The sequence below is a fragment of the Crocodylus porosus genome, unplaced genomic scaffold (assembly GCF_001723895.1).
Source record: "Crocodylus porosus isolate Cpor-Errol unplaced genomic scaffold, CroPor_comp1, whole genome shotgun sequence".
Classification (NCBI taxonomy): Eukaryota; Metazoa; Chordata; order Crocodylia; family Crocodylidae; genus Crocodylus; species Crocodylus porosus.
This window is the reverse complement of record NW_017728950.1, coordinates 25,707,931-25,727,584: the sequence shown is the minus strand read 5'-3', so window position 1 is coordinate 25,727,584 and position 19,654 is coordinate 25,707,931. Positions and strand designations below refer to the sequence as shown.

General features: G+C 45.0%; 1 protein-coding gene across 1 annotated transcript in view; it reads left to right on the top strand.

Moving 5' to 3' along the window:
- ABCA1 (ATP binding cassette subfamily A member 1) overlaps positions 1-19,654 on the top strand; it is a 116,210-nt gene that overhangs the window by 56,616 nt on the left and 39,940 nt on the right. Inside the window, exons 8-12 of the mRNA XM_019554993.1 lie at positions 6,632-6,718; positions 11,712-11,952; positions 13,036-13,175; positions 13,814-13,930; positions 17,796-17,984. Of these exons, the coding sequence (XP_019410538.1) occupies positions 6,632-6,718; positions 11,712-11,952; positions 13,036-13,175; positions 13,814-13,930; positions 17,796-17,984 (774 nt within the window). The remainder of the gene's footprint in view (positions 1-6,631; positions 6,719-11,711; positions 11,953-13,035; positions 13,176-13,813; positions 13,931-17,795; positions 17,985-19,654) is intronic.

Here is a 19,654-nt window from a genome sequence, read left to right as displayed (position 1 = left end):
GGGGAAGTGCTCAAATGTACTTGACACTTTAGTTTTAGAATGGATTATTTAATGCCAGTGGGGAAAATAAAGAGGTTCTTAGACTCCCAAGCTAACTACCAAGCTTTCTCTAATCATCCATCTACTGTCTTTTGTTTGGGATGATGTGTTACATGAGGATGTTGCCTTGCAAATGTGTGTGGTCTGTAATTTGATTTGTCGGGAGAAAAATATTTATGCTGCATGGTAACCAGCGGGTCCATTCATTGTTCCTGTATTTTGGTCTGATGTTGTGTGCCTCTGTGGGTGAGTCTATACAAGACACTTGCTATAGCAACGAGCTACAATGCTGTAGCTCATTGCTATGGCGATGTAGCATCTCTGGGCACAAACCGTGATGCTGATGCTACTGCACAGTGCTATGGAAAAAAACCCGTGCAGTGTCAGGACTGCTCAGTAAAACTTGTTACTGCCCAGTCATTTAGTACTTGCTTAAGTACTGTGTATTAATTTAGTGCTTACTTACTGCCACATAGCTTAAGCAAGTACTAAATGACATGCCCTACTGGAATGAACCCATAGACATCCAACAGAAATGCACTTGGGCATCTATATGTGCTCCAGGGTGGGGGTGGCGGGGCATTTTAATTAGAGTCGCTTTAATTAAAACGCCCTCAGCGTCTTGTGTATTCAGCATCCTGCACTTCAAAATGGCAGCGGAGGCACTTGAACTAAAGCTTGTTCAATGCTCGTTCAAAGAGTACAGAACAGAAGGGGCCATAGGATGCATCTGTTGTCCAATAAAAGAAATACTCTGCTGTTTGCCTGATGGAAATAAACCCATGATGAGCATGCAGATTTGATGTGCTCCCAGGACAAACAGTCAGGCATCAATGGTTTGACTTTTTCGCCAGTCAAATGGGTTGGTTAGTCAGCATTAGAATCTGATTACTCTTCAGCCCTTTACATAAAGGTCAGTTTCTTCTTTATTGTAGCTCACTTTCTGTTTTCTACATATCCTCTGTCTGCATTTTTCCTTCCTGAGAGAGGCCTTTACAGAGAGAACGAACCAGTGATGAATGTAGAGAGATGAGAATGAACCAGTGGTGAGTGTAGAGATACGAGGTAAAAGCGGACAGAACCAAGGTAGCACTGAAAGCTGTTTTGGAAAAAGTGCAGGCTCTTGGAAGGAAACTGTTTTAGTGAACACTAATTGTGTATATGAGCTAATGTATTAATTATTCAAGGTGTTAATAAAAGGTGATGGTTGCATTTTGGTGACTTGGAAAAGGGGATAAAAGTTTTCAGTGACCTTTTCCAGCCTTCCTCATAGGGGTGTATTTTGCCCATTTCACAGAGGTGACGCTTCAAATAACTGAGTCCCAGCCTTTCTCTATGTAGGAACAATTTGCAACCGCAAGATGATCTCCCCATCTACTTTGAGCCCCAGATTTATAGAGGGTATCCAGATTGTAGCCAGATATTATCTCTGCTGAGAGTCCAGATTTATAGAGGTAACTTTTGAGTACTTGTTTCCACAAGGATAGTTAGTTTGGTTGGAGTCCTGGCAATTTCCATCCACAACTCAATGGTGGATGCAAAATATGGAAGTAAATTTGGTGAGCCTAAGCTGCACCTGGATAGGACATTACACATGGAAAGACATACCAGGAAGCACAAAATGGGAAATAGAGAAGGTTGAGGATGTGTTAAATAGGCACTGCCTAAGCTGATGTAGAACAAACATACTTACACACAAAGCCATGAAGACAATAGCATATAGAAAACTCTGGAAAGGCTTCATTTGGCCTCAACCTCACAGTTAAACTGACAGGCAGAAATCATAGAAGTAATAGTTAAGGTCCTGAAAAAGGAACCCCATTGAAATGGCCCTTTTTAATTATAGGCTCTCAAGCTCAAATGCAAGTTTAACAGAAGTTCTGGGGCAGGTTCTCAGCTGATGTATGTGCATGTGGCTCCACTGCCTTCATTGATCTTTTCAGGACCAAAGGAAAAGAATAGTATGAGCAGATAAGTCTCAGTTAAATTCACCTCACTGCAGTACACCCTCTACAATACTCCATGGCCATTTTAGTTATACAGTAAGGGCTCAAGTGGTATGTTGATCTTCCTGCATTAGGGCATTTGTTCAACTATGAAGGGAAAAAAATCTTTTGTGACAGATAACTAGCAAGGAAACAGCCTTTACAGGGAAATCATGTGTATAGCATGGTGCCAGACAGGAAATAAATATGGCCCAAAGTGAAGTGAATTGACTGTTAGGATTGCAGCTTGGTGAAGACAGTGACCCAAAGAGTAGTGTTTATCCTACTTAATATTAGTCGATTTCTTAGATCTAGAATATCCCAAAGAAGAATTGCCTAAACTGGAAATAGCTGAAGATGTGTCCCAGGGATGGCCTGAGAGAGAGAACCCTATGTGAAGACTTGGGTCTGGCTCCTCTGTCATTGACCTACTGTGTGACCTTGGACCAAGTCATTTTGCATCTTGATCTCCCATCTTCAAAATGGAGGATGGTGATGGGTTCACAACATGGCAGAGGAATTAATTATGGTTAATTGGATTTTGCCTCGTATAAGCACATATATAGATAGGCAAGTCAGTTTAGATGGAAGTACAGCAGTGACTCTGCAAGTGATTACCTAAAAGCGCAAAAGAGGAAGCAGCTTTTCTTGGAAAATGGGTGTATGCTGTCCTTGTAGAACAGGTGTGTGTGTGTGCATATGTGTGTATGACCATGTGGACCCACCATATCTGACACCAACTGTCCCCTGTACCAGTTCTGTATGGGGTTATTTCTGCTTTCTGACAGACAGCGATCGAATCTCTGTGAGTGGTTTTTTTGCTGCCAGGTGACAAACAAAGCAAAGTAAATGATTTTTTTCTCAGGTATAGAAAAACTTTTGCCATCCTTATATCTTTGTAGTTTTAGTATTTTGTGTACAGGGACAGCTCACATGTACCTTAGTGCAGTCATGTGGGGTTTTGCATGGAGTACTGCAGACATCCCCCTGAACACATGTAACCCAACCTTCTCCTGCCTCATAAGTATGGTTGCAGACTCTGTAAATGCTGTGATTCACATTACACCAGTCTCATGTGGAGGGTTTGGGTGGGATAACAGGAAACAATTGTTTCTCACTCTCTTAATGACATGGGTGGCATTTAGTCATTGCTGTAGCATAAACTGAACTTTCCATTGTGTGTACATTCCAGTTAATTTCATGCAGCAAGCAAAGTTGCCATGAAGGGAAGGTTTTCTTAGGACTACAAGCAACATTTGAGTTTCCAGCTTCTGCTGTCGTTTTTGCTTCGTCTTTGGCTGAATGCTATGGTTCCACCCATACCATAAACTGTAACTCAGGACTTGTATCATTAGGAAACAATGTGGGGAAATTTAGGACGAGTGATTTATCAACCAGATTCTGTTTTAAATTGTAACTTTAACAAATAATACAATTTCCTATTTTAAAGCAAACATGACTAAGAAGTTGCATTTATTTACCAGAAGCAACCAGCTGTCATGTGGAAGTGTGCAGCTGCATTGGCCACAAGCCTTGGACCTACTCAGGCAATCCAAACACATCCTATTGCATGTTGCATGAGAAACATCTGTTAACATCCATGGTTTGGGATGTGCATTGTCTATTCTGACTGTCAGTCATCTATTCTTGTCCTTCAGGGCAGAGGTGGAAAGAACACTAAGCCAGACTGTGAATTCCTTGTTTAGGGCTTGGCTTCTCTGCAAAGCTAATTTGACATGATATTGAGTGATCCAAAACATCTACTAATAAAAGTCAATCTCTTCCTCAAGTTCTCTCAACCTACACCCAAAGGGAGTGGGCCATTTTCTGCAGGGTTGAATGTAGAACTGCTCAGCCCTTAACACAGCCACTCTGGAGTGTGAATGCAAGGTGGCTCTCTTTGAGCACTGCCAGTCCTCCAAAGCTTTCCCACTATTCTCAGCTCATGCCCAAGAAGGACAGATGAATTCTTCCATAGTTGGCTGGAAAAAATTAATAGAGCGTCTTAGTTTATTGCCATGCAAAGACCCATGGGGATATGCTTCCACAGGTCTTAACACTACACTTAGCTTGACTTGCTTCACACATATAGGGTATGAATCAGGATCAAACTACAGTGAACACAGAAGGCCACATTCTCTCCTCTCTTACTTCAGTGCACGCTTCTGTGAAGTTACAGTGTGAAGGAACATAAATGCAAATTGCGGGGACTCCACAAGAGAGGCAGAATCATGTCAAGGGTCTGGGCTGAGACTCAATAAGAGCTTCTTTCTTGTCCCAGCTCTGGTCGAGTCACTACAACTCCCTGTGGATTTCAGTTTCCCCTTCTGTGCAGTGGGGGATAATATAATATATCCTTCTTCTGTGCTTGGTTCATCTTAGCTATTTACATTGAAGGCTTTTCAGAGCAGAGGCTCTCTCCAACTATGTGTCAGTACACAACATAATTCAATGGGGGCCTCAGGCTCTGTCACAGCCTTTCAATGCTACTGTAATATAATGAAAAGGAAATCGGGGGAAGGGGGGGGTTGATTTTTTTTTTTTTTTTTGTCTCCTATGTGTGCTTCACCAGAAGAGCTTGTCCTTTGTGTGCAGATATGTAGGGCTTCCTACCCTAGCTTATTGTTAATGTGTCAGCACACTTCTGTGACTGCTGTTTGTGAGCCACATTTTTTCAACTACATCTCATTAAGGAGGAAGCCTGAGGCAGGTTTGAATTGGTTTTGTTGTTGTTTACCTTTCATTGTGTATTTTGAGTTATCTGAGGATTAAGGCCTTGATTGTTTGAAGCCCACTGACGTCTATGAGTGTCTGTCCACAGTTTTCAACAGACTTTGAGTAACACACCAACCAAGCATGTGAAACATTTAGTGGGTAAAAGCAATGAAGAGCAGATCCTCAGTTGGCATAAGTGTTCCCAGCAGATTCAATGGAGCAGTGCCCATTTAGACTAACTGCAGTTCAAGCCACTTGTTTTCTCAGGAGAATAAGCCAAAGGAAATCCTCACAGGTTCTTCTCCCTCCCAGATCAGTGTTATAAGCACGAGAGATTTTAGTCTGCAGGATAGTTTTTCAGAACTACCAAAAAACTGGGGTTTAAAATGGAAGGGCTTTCTCAGGTGTTAGTCTGATTTTTTGTCATGCTCTTAGTTGCAGATGCATAACCTTAGAAAATGATCTTAAGATAGATGCCCTTGCCTTCGGAAAGAGAGATGCTGTCAAACTTGTTAGCACAAACACCTGAGCTAAATAATCTTGACACTTGTCTCCTGTGAAATGTCTTGCATTCAAGTATAATTTTTGCAGATCGCTCCTTGCTCCTTCCCAGAGTAAAATGAGATGAAATAAAAATGCCCAGGATGGATCCTGGGACTAGGTGTAAACAAAGCAGTTGGCAGGCAGTTGCCTGCCATGGTCTCTGCACACAGCACAGCTAGCACAGATCTGCCTTCAGAATAAGTACAGGCTTCCTGAAAGCAGTGACTCCCACGCCGTGGCACCTATCAGTACTCTTTTCCACAGATAGTATTCCATGGAAACCAGTTGCTTTTAAAGGAAATTATATGCATTTTAGCTCAAACACTCAGGCCTCACCTAAGGCCACCAAAGCTAGCATTCCTTTGGGGTCTGAGAGTGGGGGGACCAAACTGCAAACATGGCTCTGCAGCAAAGGTGAGGTGGCAGGAACGTGCTAGCATGACCAGCAACCCTGTTATACTCTCAGGTAGCTTGGCTGCCTCCCTTCCTAATTGTGGCTTGCAGGTAATGACAGTTCTACCCTCATTTGACTCGGATACTTCCCCAGCTTTGGCATGTCTAGGCCTGCAACTGTCATACCCTGGCATTTGAAGAGCAGCATTATGATGCTGAGAGGAAGGGGGCTCCTTGTGCTCTGAGGCCGAGAGCAGTTGGGAACATATCGCTCCCTCCCAGCTGAAGGGACACACATTTTGCTACTTCTGTCTGTGTGGCCTTAATTGCTGATGTATCTGAGCACCTCTATCCAAGCCCTCAGAGGAGAGGATGGCTTGCCCTGATTTTAGGACCCCAGATGGGTGGTCCCGATTTTAGGTCCCCGATGAGGAGCTGAGGTCCGGTGCAGGTTAAATGACTCCCTCGAAGTCATTCAGGAAGTCTGGGCCAAGGCCATCTCTATCCAGTGCCCTGTCCTCTAAACCAGCCTTTCTCAACCCGTGGATCACAAGAACATATGAAAGGGTCGCGAACAAACTTTAAAAACGGATTTTCCTTTAAAGGAGAAAAATGTGGGAAACTGTGGCTTTTCATTTGCAGGCTGGCAGAGTTTCAGCCTGCAAGAGGCTGCTTGGGGTCATCCCCACTGCCCCACACACAACTTCCCTGCCCCACACACTGGGGGGCTGAGGTCTGGGGACGGCGGGCAGTGGATCAGCAGTGAGGGGCACTAGGTCGGGACTGGCCATTGATGTTTTACAAATGGGTCCTGGTACAAAAAAGGTTGAGAACCGTTGCCCTAGGCCATCCATTCCCTTGGCTCTATTTGGGAGTGTGAATGTGCCAGAGGGCTTACATTTCCCTGCTTCTTCCTTTTTTGTGATCTCCAGCTTTTGTTTCTCTCTCCTTTCTAGAAAAGAATTTCTCTAGAGTCCTCCTTGCAGGACCTTTCAGATGCCACAGATACTTTGGTGGAGAGTCTCGGGAAGCTTGTTAAAGAGGTAAGCTGTTCCTTCATGCTGTGGTGGAGAGAACTTTTCTCTGCCATCCCATTCCCAGCTGGGTCTGTGAAGTAAAAAAAAATGCCCAGCTGCTCAGTGCGTTTCAGCAGTCAGCAACCTGCACTGTTTTACAAATGCCAATTTTCTAGAGGCTAATGCATGGTTTTGCAGATGAAATGGTGGGAGGGGGGGAATCTGAAGTCTGAAATGCCGGTTGCTAGCCAACCCCCCCAAAGATGTTATTTATGGAGCAAGGGAGTTATCTTGCTTACTGCTCTTATCCTGACTTTTAAGCAATATGCTGTCACTATGCCTAAATGTTGTCTCTCCGGGGGAAAAAAATTGCTGTTTAATCTAAACTAAACAATGCTGCCCTCCTCCTCCACCTCCTCCCTGTTAGGCTTCTGGCGGCACATGAGGGTAAGAGCGCCTTCCAGCCATGAACTGGAGTAACCTCTCGGCGCGAGCAAGGCTGGGTCACTTCAGGTCGCTGCGAGTGCTCCTTCCACAGGGCAGGCTGGGCGTTGGGAGCCAGTGCGATGTGAGCCAGTAGTGCCTGGCACATGTATCCTACCCTGATCGAGCCCTAGACCCTGCCAGGGGGTCTCTTTACTGGGAAATGAATAAGATGATTTCAAGATCAGCTTCGCTTCATAATCATGGCTTGCTGCTCATAGGACAGCCTGATCTAAAAGCCTTGCCTTGAGGTCTGGTTACAGCTGTTTCCCGTTACATCACTCTGGCATTTGTTTTTTTCTTTCTTTCTTTCTTTCTTTCTTTCTTTTTTTTTTTGTCTGGGGTAAAAATAATTGAAGCCATGTGATGTTCGCTTTGCTGATGTGGCTGAAAACTTGCCTGAGTAACATGCCTTGTGCTTGGCAGCTGTCCCAGGGTGGGAATACCTTTCTTCGCCCCTATTGCCTTGCAAACAAAGGCAGCTTTTTCTTTGCAATGCACAGCATAGCAGGAGCCACCCCAGACGGCTTGACCGAAAGTTACTTTTGGTTGTCTGGCAGGCTGCTCTCTGCGTAACAAACGGGGAAGGGGAATTTGTTCCCTTGTTTAGTGAGGCAGCAGCCCAGGGGCGGATGAGGGAGGGAGGGCTGTTGTTTGAGCCATACCCTACTCACCTTTCTAGGGGAGGATTTTAATCACAGAAAGGACTAAGCCTAGTTCCCTATGGGAATGTCTGGATTCATATTCTTGAATTTCTCTCTGAATCAGCCTATGTGCTGAACCTTCCCTTGCCTTAGCCAGCAAGAAGCACCCAACTTCTCTAGGAAAACAGTTCTAAATGCCTTTGAAAATACACAAGGGCCAGATCCTCAGCTGGTGTAAACAGGCATCACTCCCCACAGGGGGTGCTATTATTATAACCTCCTCTCTAAGGGCCTTGTGTGCTCCGAAAGACTAGGCAAAGGTGCTTGCACAAAGGATATAATGTTTGTTTTAATGGCAGGGTCTGCTAGATCAAGCTAAGGGTCATTTCTTATTACTTATTTGTATTTTGCTTGTGCCAGAAGGCCTCTAATAGGCTTCCAAGTGACGGGTGTTGTGCATACATAGTCATGGAACAGCTCTTGGAACAAAGTGCTTAGTCCAAACACAGAGTGGGTTAGGTGCTGGTGGGGTGGGACAAAGAAGCACAGAGAGGTGAGGTAACTTGCTTAGGGTCACACATGAGGTCAGCAACAGAGCTGGGCTCTGGCGTGCCTGTCCAGTACCCTGTGCCCTAAACCACATTGCTACTCAGTAACTGTTCTGCAGTGGAGACTGCTTTCTCCAGGGCATTGTAAAACCACTGCCGTCAGACTGAAACTAGCCACTTGGACTTTCAAGCCCTCCCTGATGATAAGCGTTCCAGTTGCCCCCTCCCCTTTTCCCTGGTTAACACATCGAGGCATGCTTTGTAAAGGTGTCCTGACTTCAGCAGAGCCACTCTAGATGTATTTCTGCACCAGAGTAGAATGAGGCTTTTAGTCATGCCACTTGTATACCCCTACAGCAAAAGGGAGGGAGCGGTTTCATGCTCGAGTTTTCTGTATCATTCCTAGTACGGTCTAAGCAGGAATGGAGGTGCAGAAAGAGAACCCGTTGTTGGTGGAAAATAGAAGGAGCTTTAGGAGTAGACTGAATGAGCCATGAGGCACCAGAATGACTACTCAGTCTGATTTAGTCAATTTTATCAGTCTAATCAAGCTTGCCCTCAGAAAAGGTTACATAATCCAGTCAGTAATACAGCAGGAGGCTCCCTGTGCTGTTTGATGGGTGTAGGAGTGTGATAACTGCAAGGTACTTGGAAACTAGCAGTCTGATGACCAGCAGAAGACAAAGGGGTCTGATTTTCAGAGTATGAATACTTCAAACTCTGAAAATCAGCCCTCCTCAAGGCCAGGTGTTGCCAACTTAAGGATCCTGGCAAAGAACCTTTTGCAGAACTGTTCTTTTGGTAGCCTAGCTTATTGTAGCCTCCAGAGAAAATTAAGTGATACCAGGAAATCTGCCATTTCACTAGCAGAACTGCATCTACCCACAAGGGTCATTTGCTGGAACAGCTCTGAAAGTTGCAAATCACACCTGGTCTCATGGCTGCCCAGTATAGCCATGCAAGTACACATAGGAGACTTGGAGTGCTGGGCCAGTGTAACTGTGTCTACCCTGGGGAGTTAGTCTATGATAAGCTAGTGCACAGCTTTGTGGCAGTGCAGCGGTTGTGCATAGACTTCCTGTGCAGACTCTCTCAACACACGGAAGTGTGAGGTCGTTTACTCCACTTTGAAAGTGCTGCTCTTACTGACTGTGCACAAGGAACAGCTGCCCCGGGAACCAGGCCTTAGTGAGTGGAGGTGCAAATTTACACTACACTGGTTAATCCATGCTAACTTCCTGTGTGGACAAGCTCTACACTAATTGTGTGGGCTTTTAAACCAATATACATATACCAGTAATAGGCCCTGGTGTTGTGCACTTAAAATAGTATGGTTATTCTCCTTCTTGAAATAGCCACCCCCAGCACCTTGATACTGGTATAACTCCATCCGCACTAGGCATATTCTACCACTTCAGCTACATCAGCAAAGGAAAAGCAGCATGTTTTTCTAGGCTACAGTTGCTCAAGGAGGTTTTGAGTTGGGCACCCCAAACTCCCTAGTCCCTTGAGAAAGTTCTGGCCTTATCAACTGTTTAAGTGTTATCAAGCTGAAAAATTCAAGTGAATTCATATGCAGCCTAAAGTAACAAATGCACATGGTTATTCTCCTTGCATCAAGCAATACTAGTTTCCTACATAAAGTGTTGAACCTGCTGGCTGTAGTAGTGGCAGTCTAGGATGCAGACCCAGGCAGTGGAAGAAGTAAAAATCTGCTGAAAACCGTTAACATTAGGTAAACAGATAACACAGTCCAGCCTTTGTGGTTTCGCTTGTTCTGCCTACTCTCTTCCATCATACCAATATGGCTCGTGTTTTTATACAGCTAAAAATAAACAGACATCTTGTGCGTGACATGGGAACAGCTCTTGATTAATAACATTTGAGATTTTGCCAAGGTGTTGGCACACGTCTGAAACATCCACAGTTCTGGGAATGAGCTCAGTGGGCCGGGTTCCCCCCTAGTGAAAGACCCAGGATCCAAGCGCTGTCGAATTCATGGGTGAATTTGGTTTGCATTGTTCAGATGCAGCCCAGTTTCTGGGTTGTCATTAGCTATGTGGCTGTGTCAGCAGTCTGAGACTTGGATTACTTTACCTGTCTGCTTTTAGTAAAAAAAAAAAGTGACAAGTCAGAGCACAATACGTGAAGCTAGCAGGACAGCTATACCCTAATTGACTTTGTGTCACTGTCTGTGGAAATCCAATGAGAGACTGTACCCCTGTAATGTTAACATCTCCCGCACCCTCTCTGGGTCAGTCTCAGAAAGAGGAATCTGCAGAATGTTAAGTGACACCTGGGATAGAAAGAGATCACAGTTGTGTGGAACTACAAAAATGTGCCTGAGATGACCAGGGCTAATTCTGGGTAAGATACATCCTTTCTTTTCCTGCTGGCTGATGGGAGCAGAGGCCAGCAGGAGAGTTGGAAGAGGAGGCGGAGGCCTCAGAGTAGTCCTGGGGAATGTGTCCCTTCCCTTCAGCTCTTGGAAGACCCTCTGTTACCTGTTCCCAGGGTCCAAGAGGTACAGCCATTGAGGGATGTTTGTCCAGTATCTTTGTCCAGTTCTGAAGTGTTTGGCTACACGTCCCCTTGGAAGTGAGTCAAGACATGCTGGTGTCAGATGCTAGAGGAAGGCTAGCATGTTCCCTAACTGACCTGTGAGATGACTCCCCTGCACCTACAGAGAACGGTTCTATTTTAGTGCTTGACCAGGTACCATTGTGGGGATAATATGGATTCCCTGCTGTGACCCAGAAGTTCAGCTGTATCTGTAATTGTTAGCATTACCACCGAGGATGTTCTGTGAATGCTATTGCTAAGGAAGGGGGAGGGAGTGACCACGTGGGTAAAATTCTCTGCAGGGATAGGCTGGCATTTACTTCAATGAAGCTGTGCTAGTTTTCAGCCTCATGGCTTGACCTCTGAATGTTTCAGAGCTGTGTCTAATTAATTTGAGTCATTTTGCATTATTTCCCTGCTTCTGACTTGCTTCACCCCATTCTTCAGCCAGGAGGAGGCGACTGTTGGAACAAAAATGGTTTTGCAACTAGGAGTAGCAGTGGATTCTGGCTGGGAGAAGGGAGGGAAGTTTCCAGGCAATTAAGCCAAAAATACAGAATAAAGAAGACACTGCAATAGGGTCATTGGCTTCCCCCTCCTATCCCATGGATATTATATTGTTCCCCACTGATAATGCATGGGTTATTCTTCCAAGGTCTGTTACATAGTCATGCTGTATTAACTTAGATCAGATGTCTCTTGAGATGGATCCTTTGAATGTCAAACTATCTGTGTAATGTCAGAGATAAAAGCAAAATTTTTCCCTCAATTGTTCTTTTACAGCTGCTGAGCATGAAGAGCTGGAGTGACATGAGGCAGGAGGTGATGTTCCTGACCAATGTGAATGCTTCAAGCTCCTCTGCCCAGATATACCAGGCTGTGTCGAGGATTGTGTGTGGCCATCCTGAGGGGGGAGGGCTGAAGATCAAGTCTCTCAACTGGTACGAGGACAACAATTACAAAGCCCTGTTTGGAGGCAACAGCACTGAAGATGACGTAGCTAGCTTCTATGATAATTCTACAAGTAAGTAGAGTTCAGTCATGGACAGCGCACATTTTTACCTCGCAACTAGCCCACTTATTACATGGCACCCCTTTCTTGTGATTGATACACTACTTAATAGTTGTTTTGAGTAGTGGCTTCTGGCTGCATGTTTTCACATACTGAGACTCTATGTGATGAGATACTGAATACCAACCTGATGTACATTTTGGCTCCCAGCATACAATGCAGTGCAAGTTCTCCTAATTTACATAGTGCAGTCTTGATTAATAGGACCACTGAATCTAGTCCCCTGCTATTGTAGGTACCACTCCATTTAATCTGAGCTTAGGAAATTCAATGGAAAAAGCACCTCCAATTGGCTTCATTATACTTTGCCTTGATATGGTAGTGTTGAGTGACATTATAACCATGATGGTTCAGGAAACATGCAGGAGGCAAGGATTTTTGTGAGTGATATCTTTTTTTTGATCAGCTTCACTGTTGGGATATTCTTAAACAATATATTCTTTTTCAGATATCTCGGCTCTTCAGGTGACATTTGAAAGCTTGTCTAAGTTTATCCCAAACTTGAAGTTGGTCCAAAAAAAGAGACCCTTCCCCCCCCCCCCCCCCGATATCCTTGCCATTTTGCCTTGACTAATGTACGATAGACTGGATTTTCAAAAACACAAAGTATGCAGGGTACCCACTTGGGGATGAGCTTTTCTGAAAATCTGGCCTGGAACCTTGGAAAAATTTGGCTTTGTGGTGAGTGTGCTGTTCTGTTCTGTTCTGTTTGAACTGTCTTTCAGTTCATGAGCCATAGAGGATCCCTTGAGCATAGAGGCAGTTTGCACTATGGACATTATATGTCTTGCTTTCGGAGTGACAGCATTGCAGAGCTACCTGGGGAATTGAGAGGTGTATAATGAGACTGCACCTGGTTTCCAGTACAGTTGTGTAACTAAGGATCACATATTTTTATTTTTTTAACTGGAGCCCTTTCTGCTTAGATGTTCATTTTTAAGTGCACCCAGCTGAGCCATTTGCCATGAGCAAGCACCTTGGAACTATTCAGTCATGTGATTCTGGGTGACTCACACAAGTCCCCTCTTTCCCTAGCTCCCTACTGTAATGAGCTGATGAAGAACCTGGAGTCCAGTCCACTTTCCCGAATTATCTGGAGGGCTCTGAAACCTTTGCTGATTGGGAAGGTCTTGTACACCCCTGACACTCCAGCCACAAGGCAGGTCATGTCTGAGGTAAGCTACACAACCCATGTCAGTGTGGAATCAGCACAGTTCAGCTGCTTTGGGTTAGGAGGATGGTTGGATCTGGCTCCTTGAGTCCAGGAAGGATCACTTGAGCATAAAGATGATTGTAGGCAAAATGCCAGCCGAGGAATTCTTAGGCTGCTTTTGCTTTTGCCTTCTCTTGAAACCTAAAAATGGGGAATCAAAGGAAAGGAGGGAAGGTTGGAGTACATCCATGCCCTAATTCATCATCCATGCTGGAGGAGAGAGAGCTGGGGACACCAGGAAGGGGTACTAGTAAAGCCTTGAATGCTCATAGTGTGGCCAGCTGTAATACGGAGGGGCAACTGGGAGGCGGTTTTCCTGTGTGCTTTTCCCTGTGGAAAAACCTGTTGCCATGCATCCTTGAGAAAGCAGCCTCCAAATGGAATGACCTGAGCATTGCCCTGGTAGGCAGATGTATTGGCTCATGATCATATTTTCCCTCCTCAAACACAGCTGACTGCAGTAGCTCCCAAGTTCTCCATTAAGTGCAAGAGCATAGCCAATGCAATGCCTGGCTTTGCAGATCACTGTTCACCAGGCCTGGCTGCTGCTCAGACCTAGGGCTTCATTGCTTTGGATTAACTCTTCTCCTTTGCTGGCAGGTGAACAAGACATTCCAGGAACTGGGTGTGTTCCGTGACCTTGGAGGCATGTGGGATGAGATAGGCCCCAAGATTTGGACGTTCATGGAAAGCAGCCAGGAGATGGATCTGATCCGGGTTAGTGTGCTGCTGTTGCATGGTTTGGATTGCTTTGTCCTCACCAAAGCCACTTGTTGGCAAGAAAACCTCAAGTATTTGTTTTAAGATTGAGGGAGACCAAAGGGTGGCATGTGGAAGCTGCATAGGGGATGCTTCACTCTCAAAACAGTTCTGTCGTGGGGTAGCTCAAGTCAGTACACAGCTACTGTATCATTTGAATAGGAAAGTGCTTTTCTGAAATGGAGAGTGTATTACACCCAGATGATCTAAATTCTCAGCAGGGCTCTAGTGACTCTTGGAGATTTGCCCAACTTTGCACTAGCTGAAGATCCAGCTAACCTGAGTTCAGAACAAGGGGAAGTGCATTAGGCTCTGTTTTACAGGACCCTGTAATCCCATTACAAGCTGCATGAACTGGAGCAGAGCATCATTAGCCACTGATTTTACATCTGCCATGCTGGGTTGGGTTCTTTCATCCACGCTTCTTATTAACACTGCAAAAATTGGTGGCCTGCAACATTTTTGTAACCCAGGGAGCAGGGTTATTTTGATGCATTTAACTTGCTGAGCTGTGATCTTCTTTATAGGTCTGCATAGCAATGAGTTCTAAGGCAAGTACTTTCCAGATGTTATCAGGAGAAATCAGACTCAACCTATGCCTTGAGCTTGTAAGGTGTCAAGTTCCTTCAGATCCCATTGAGTGTAGCAGGCACTGAGTACTCCGTGTCCTGTAGATGCTCAGACCTTGCAGGATTGGGTCCAAACCTTGTCAGATCTATTTTTGAATTGGATACTATGCTTAATTTTGCAATATAAAAATGCTCTAGGGGAACAGCAACTGCTAACTGCATACCTGATCACTTGGTTAACATGCCATACATACTAAGTTACAGAGAAGGAGCCTGCTTTTACATATCTGCAAGGAGTACCTTGTTTATGCTTCTGTTAGTGAGTAGAGGTTTGGACCCGGTAAGTCTACAATAAGCATTAATTAATGGTCTAGCTCACTGCTGCTTTACCCAGTTGTACTCTAGCATGACACTATTTTGCTCAGAGTAAGACTGCCAGCATTTTCTCCCTATTGGTGACAGGAGTTACACCAGTGGCAAAATGGGAGTGATACAGCAGTGAATCAAGCCTTTGGGTTTGGTTCCAGTCAGATTTTGCCTTCCCAGCAGAATAGTGTTGTTTTACTGAGGGAATCCCTCTGAATTCTTTAAGGCTTAGAGGTACTATTCTTCATTCCACACCCTTGCACAACGTGGTGTGCTCTCCCATAGACACAAACAGGTTGGAAGCCCCAGGAGGTCACCTTTGTGCTGGCATTGGTTTAATGGGTATTACTCCTGCTTGGGCTAGCTTAAGTGAGGCCAACATCAGGCTTAGAGAGGGTAAATTGAACTGTAGAACACTGCCCCAGGGCCAGGCATCTGTTATCCTTTGAAAAGCAGGTGTATATTTAAATGAGATCCCAGATTTCCCAGGCAGGTGTTTTATCCTTGTCATTAACCCATGCTGGCTCTGGCAGAAGTTTCATGAGATTTCCAAGAGCTGCCCATTCCCTCCAGAATTTTAACAAACAGTTCAGTTATAAAAGCCACCTATCCCAGCGCTGGTTCATGGGGTCCTTTACTGCAAACAACTCTGGCAAGTTTTGGTGTCACTATTCTGTTAAATTTAGAAATGGAACAGGGATTGGTTACATGCATATTGGGCCAAAATGCAAGCCTTTCCAGCCAAGTCCACTGTTAAGGAAGGTCAGTGCTTTCACCTAATGACCTTGGCAGCTGCCTGTCTAAGCTGAATGATATGCTATCCATAAGACAGCAAGGTGATCGTGTTACTGTATGTATGTTCTAGCTTTTCAGGGCACTGCATGTTTATGGTAAGTGCTTTCTTAGCTCTTGACTGACACGCTGGACTTGATCCTGATGCTTTCAAGACTACAAGGAAGCAGGATCTGTCTGCCTGAGTGTGCTTGCTTGTAACATGGATGCTGAATATGAAAAGTGCGAGACCCCTCACTGCAGGAAGTGTGACTCTTTGCTGGGAGGGTTTGTGTTTGTAGGCTCCAGGGAGACAAAATGGAAAAGAGGGGCCTAGAGAAAACATCACTTAGCCCCTTCCCTTTCTGTTTTTCTTCCCTGCGTTCTCCTTTGTCAGTGTGGCCTAGTCTGCTCTGTTTCCGTATTCTGCAATATTATTTTGTTAACCTCACAGCCCTTTGCCTTCTGACTGTCTGTCACAGCTGTGCTTGCTGAAATTCTTTCCCTGTGCTATTTTCTCCTTCATTTTGACATCCCGTTTCTTATTTTGTTGTTTAAAGTTTTTAACCATTTCTGAGCCTTACATTCTTTTTGCCTAGCCAGATCCTTTGCAATTTTATTTTTTTTAACAACCCCTTATCCTGTACATAATGTTGCATGTTACATCACTGTCAAGAGGCTCTTGCTTCAGTCAAAGCCAGCTGTGTGCTGTGCTGCACATATATATAGTCCCTGCCTCAAATTGCTTAAAAGCTAACCAGACAAAGGGTGTATAATCTGTTTTCCAAAGGAGGAGTTGAGGCAAGATTAGGTTATTTATCTGGGGTTACACAAGGGGCCTGTTGCAGTGGGTGGGCTTGGACCCAGATCTGTGGGTTCTCAGGCACAGCATACTGGACTGTTCGTCCCCCTGCAGCTGTCATCCACATGCCCATTTAACTGTTCTGTTTGCGGCATTGCTTTGTTGTAGGACTGCTGCCCAGCCTAACCATGAGATAACGTGTACACAAGCACACAGGAGAAGTGTTGAAGTTCCTTTTGCTATCCCAGCCAGTGGTTCCTCCTTGTCTAACCTCTCTGCATCAAGGATTATAGCATGCAGTAATGTACAATAAGTGCACAAGGGAGGAGGCCACTTCAGCTTCACCCTATTGATATTTATGTTTAGCACCTCAAGAATTAAATTCCCGGCTACGCTTGATCGGCCCAGTCTCAGCTGGAAGGGTAGAATTGTTTGGAAGGTGTCAGGGCTGCTTAGCAACCACCGATCAGCTGAACACATTTCTTTTCTGTCTTTGTGCTTTTCTGCTTTTCAACACGGGCTTTATTTTTTTTTAATGTTTGTTTGTTTTGCAAGGCTTTCAGCCTTTCCTAGGACCCTGCTGAAGCCTGTCCCCTGGTGGAGAGAAGAGACTTAGCAAAGGAGCCTGTGATTTTCTGGGATGTTAAGGCTCTAATTTTGTAGTCCAAAGTACATAGCTCTTTGCTGCACTCTAGTGGAAATAGAGATGGCCAAATACAAGACCAATCTCCATCCTGCAAGGCAGAGTGTGTGGTGCTGGGAATACCTCAAATAGGCAGTTAGACACACCTGTAGATTTCTGTTTATTATTTGTATTAGAGAAGCACCCCAATATGAGGACCTTATTCTCATGGGACACAATTTCTCCTCTGATGAGCTGATAAAGCAAATGGACCAGACAAACACAGATGTAAAAGGAAATGGGTGATGTAAATTGCCCACGGTCATGCAGCAGGTCAGTGGCAGAGCTGAGAAGAGGATTCAGGTGCTTTACCGGTGATCTTCCTCTGTACTGCAAGTTGCCTCTCATAAGGTGATAGGCTTTGTTGTGGGTGGCCAGCCTCTGCTGGGATTTATATTCCCTGGCAGCAGCTACACTTGGCTTATCTTCAAGTAAAGTGGATGCACCCTTCAGTCAGCGGGCAAGCAGCTGACCCAGGTGCCACGGATACCCTGCTGTGATACACCAGCTCTATGTCTCTCTAGAATTTATTTCCTTCTGGGAGTTTTCATGCATTTGGTGTGGTGCCACATGCGTGGTAGAGCTACAGATCAAATCTAAATGTCATTGTTTCCCCTTGTATGACAATTGTAGACGCTGCTGAAGAGTAGAGGCCTCTGGGACATGCACTTGCGTGGCTCCAGTTGGACAGTTGAAGACATTTCCCTCTTCTTGGCAAAGAGACCTGAAGACATTCAGCTGGTGAATGGCTCAACCTACACCTGGATGGATGCCTTCAACGAGACTGACCGGGCTGTCCAGACGATATCCCGCTTCATGGAGGTTAGCTTGCATGCATGCTTCTTTCTGCTGGTGCTCAGTAATGGTTTTACTCCCCTGCTGAGAGCAAGGAGTCTTTTCTCTTGTGACCTCCAATGCCAGCCTAATCTCCACACCCTGCAAAGTGGCTAAGTGAGGCAAGCTAAAAGTACTGCGTGGATGGGGTTGTGGCTTGGTCTCCACGTTTGCAGTCTCGGGCAAATTGCACCTAAGAGAACTGGCTTCAAGAAATCAATTAAATGGTCTAGCTGAAATTTTAAAAGTGGGGGTCTATACTTACACTTGGAAGTCTATAATTAAGCATCTAAATTAAGTAGTTTTGTTTCAGTGGGGCTTGCTGGGCAGTCAGCATTTATTTAGATACCTAAATATGGATGCAGGAACCTATTGTTAGGATCCCTTTTTTTGTAAATCTTGTCATACCCATTCCAGGTGGTTCCCAATGGAGCCCTGCCCTACTGTTATGAGTGGCTGATAATAGCCAGTCTCATTGGTGCTGTTGATGCTTATTTTTCTGCATGTGTTGTTGTCTGGTGACCGCAAAACAAGCTGGGGTTACTGGAAACCCTTGGCTGCCCAGACTGCTCCTGGTCACAGCAAGTAATGGGAACTGTTTTCATGTTTCTTCATTGACATATAGAATCAGAGATTTTTTATTGATATACAGATGCTTTGGACTAGGTCTGTGTCTGATGACGAAGACAGTGCTCCATCTGTGGAGACTTTTATATAGGGAAATCATATTGCAGATCTCTTATTTGGCATATCTTTTGGTGAATAATCTGTTGCAACCCTCACCTCCAGATGGTGCAACATCCCACTTCTTCTGGGTTCACTCAGTGTTGCTTCTTGCCTGGCAGCACCTATAAAGGTATCAGGTCACCTCTGTCTATCCTGTCATGCCATGCTAAGTAATGGATTCCTAGTAATGTTGTTGTGTTGGATGGGACCTCAAGAGGTCGTCTGGTTCAGCCTCCTGGCCTGAGGTAGTTTAGAACCCAAGCTGTGCTCTGTCACAGACAGACTCATAGAAAATGAGGGTTGGAAGGGACCTCAGAAGGCCATCTAGTCCAACCCCCTGTTCAAAGCAGGACCAGCCCCAACTATATCATCCCAGCCAAGGCCTTGTCTAGCTGGGTCTTAAAAACTGCCAAGGATGGAGATTCCCCAACCACTCTGGGTAACCTGTTCTAAGGTTTTTATTACCCTCTGAGTGAGAAGGTTTTTCCTAATATCTAACCTAAACTTATCTTGCTGCAATTTGAGACCTTTTGTCCTTGTTCTATCATCTGCTATCACTGAGAACAGCTTAGCTGTTCAGCTGTTCCTCTTTGGAACCAGATGGAGTAGTTGAAGGCTGCTATTAAATCCCCTCTCAGTCTTCTCTTCTGTAGACTAAATAAGCCTAGTTCCCTCAGCCTCTCCTCAGAAGTCATGTGCTTCAGCCCCCAAACTATTTTCATTGCCCTCCGCTGGACTCTTTCCAATTTGTCCACATCCTTTCTGTAGTGAGGGGCCCAAAACTGGACACAGTACTCCAGATGTGGCCTGACCAGTGCTGAATAGAGGGGAAGAATCACTTCCCTTAATCTGCTGGCACCACTTATACTAATGCAGCCCAGTGTGCTGTTAGCCTTCTTGGCAACAAGGGCACACTGTTGGCTTATATTCAG